At 47.5% G+C, this 2,166-nt stretch overlaps 1 protein-coding gene across 1 annotated transcript in view; it reads left to right on the forward strand.

Annotated features, from left to right (window-relative positions):
- Positions 1 to 586: 586 nt before the first annotated feature.
- CLDND1 (claudin domain containing 1) overlaps positions 587 to 2,166 on the forward strand; it is a 7,678-nt gene continuing 6,098 nt past the window's right edge. The window contains exons 1-3 of the mRNA XM_042781647.1: positions 587 to 616; positions 1,793 to 1,843; positions 2,073 to 2,159. Coding sequence (XP_042637581.1) covers positions 2,091 to 2,159 — 69 coding nt within the window. The 5' untranslated portion in view covers positions 587 to 616; positions 1,793 to 1,843; positions 2,073 to 2,090. The remainder of the gene's footprint in view (positions 617 to 1,792; positions 1,844 to 2,072; positions 2,160 to 2,166) is intronic.

Raw genomic sequence — 2,166 nt, forward strand, 5'->3', positions numbered from 1 at the left:
ATAATGTCATTACCTTCTAGATAGTTCCTAGGTGCTTAAGACCAGAAAGACTATCTGCTCCAATGGCAGTGGAGCTGCCAGAGAGGAAGAAAAAAAGGCTAATATTTCCAAAATATAATCTCCACATTTATTTGCACAGTTGTTCGTTTATACTCATATTTAGAAGTAGGGTGGTTTGATGAGGAGAGTAAAAGGACTGAAAGTTAGACCTGAGTTACACAGGTCACAATCAATAACTAGCTGTGAGGGGAGACAGGTCGTTTTACTCTCTGGACTCTCATCCCTTACTAGGAAAATATGACTCCGATAGCCTGCGTGGTCCTTTCGCGCACCCACTTGCCTTCTGGAGCTGAACTACATCCCCCACAATGCGCTGCGCTCAGCACTGGGAATGCCATCCGAGGCTTCCCGCAGCTGTCCTTCCATCCCTCCTACAACTCCCACAAGCCCCCTCGGCCCTGGCCCTGGGCCTGGCCCTGGGTGGAGGCAGAGGTGGAGGCGCGGGAGTTATGGAGGGGGCGGGCCCTGCAGGGAAGTGCGTCAGAGGAGGCGCTGGGAGAGAAGGGTGCTGTGGTCTGAGCTAAAGGGTGAAGCTGGTGGAGCAGGAGGATGGGCGGTGAGTGAGCATGGTCGGCGCCGTCGGGCGAGGGACGCGAAGCCGTTCGTGGTACCTGGAGGTTTGATTAAGGACCCTTCTCTGCGTGCGGCGAGGGTTGGGCAGGTTCTGAACTGAAGGGCTGCGGCGGGGGCTTTCTTTTGGCCGGGCGGTCTGGGGCGGCGCCTGGTCGGATACTCGGGGGCCCCTGGTCGGGGGTTGCACAACGTTTCTGCCCCGCCCCAGCGCGCCTCGGCCTCCCCCAGCCCTGCGTGGCGCTCTGGTTGTGACCGCGCAGAGCGCGTCCGCCTCCCGACCAGCGGCCTGGGGGAGCCGCCTCTCTTGGTGCGGGGACCTTGTAAGGTCATTTGAAAGCACCAGAGTGAAAAAGGATTAAGAAAAAAAAAAAAAAATAGTAATACAAACCCAACTTGTGGAGTTACTGTTAATTATTATATTGTCCTGACCTCTTCTGAGTCACTTCCCATCTTCCAAACTCGGCAACCTCAGTTTGCGAACCTGTTTTCGTGCGCCTTTGTAAAGTGTTTTCTGCGGTCAAGGTATATGCTTGCAGTATTTGATCCGCCTTGAGTCATTTTACTGCGGCTATTTACTACGGCCGTGGAGCCCTGTCCACGCCTTGGGAGGGGTCGTATTTTGTCTAAGAGTTTTCTATATGGGTGAAGAGGGATCATATGGGTTTTGTGGGCATATCTTGTGCTTTGGGATGTAAGTAGCAAAGTTGCAGGTAAAGAGGTTCTGAAGCATAAGGATTGGGAAGAAGAGTAGTTAGCAGTGAAAATTTGGCAGCGTATAAAGCTTCATTTAGCTTTAATGGATTCGGGGGAGATTGATACCTCCTATTATTGTATGTTTTTCTCTTTGCTCTTCTGTGTTTCTGGAACAACCTTTCCTTTTGGGTTTACCAAACATCTGCGCTCTGTTTTACAAGTAGCTCCTGATTCTTAACCTTGTTTTATAAGGCTTCTCAATTCCAAGGTAACTGAGAGGACCTGATTTCCATTGCTTCCTTTTCCTACGTCTTTTTCACACTCAAACCCAGAACAATTCTTGCTCTGCAGCTTGTTAAAAATGCAGTCTGTAATTTATAATTTATCACGGTACACTGCTGACTCTGGGCTTGTTTACTGTTTGTATCTGTAATGTGTATGTCCATTTCAGTGTTGTCTGTTTTAGTATGCAGGTGATAGACTAGAGAACAAGACCTCTGTCTCCGTAGCATCCTGGGTATGTGAGCATTCAATAAGTACTTTCTTGATAATGAGTTTTGTTTTAAACTTCATTAAGAACCTACTTACTTTTTTAAAAATTCCTTAATGATTTGATTATGCATGAACTAGCTGAGGGATGGGAAATGGGGTAAAGGATGATTTTGAGAAAATTCCTTTCAAAATAATCTTTTTTTTTTGTCTATGAGGTGTAACTTTTGTTATTTTCTTGTTCGCTTTTTAAACAGAGCAGTCTGAATGCCAGAATGGATAACCGTTTTGCTACAGCATTTGTAATTGCTTGTGTGCTTAGCCTCATTTCCACCATCTACATGGCAGCCT

The sequence above is a fragment of the Orycteropus afer genome, unplaced genomic scaffold (genome assembly GCF_000298275.1).
Source record: "Orycteropus afer afer isolate SDZICR_OR568_19922 unplaced genomic scaffold, OryAfe1.0 scaffold00143, whole genome shotgun sequence".
In the NCBI taxonomy this organism is placed as follows: Eukaryota; Metazoa; Chordata; class Mammalia; order Tubulidentata; family Orycteropodidae; genus Orycteropus; species Orycteropus afer.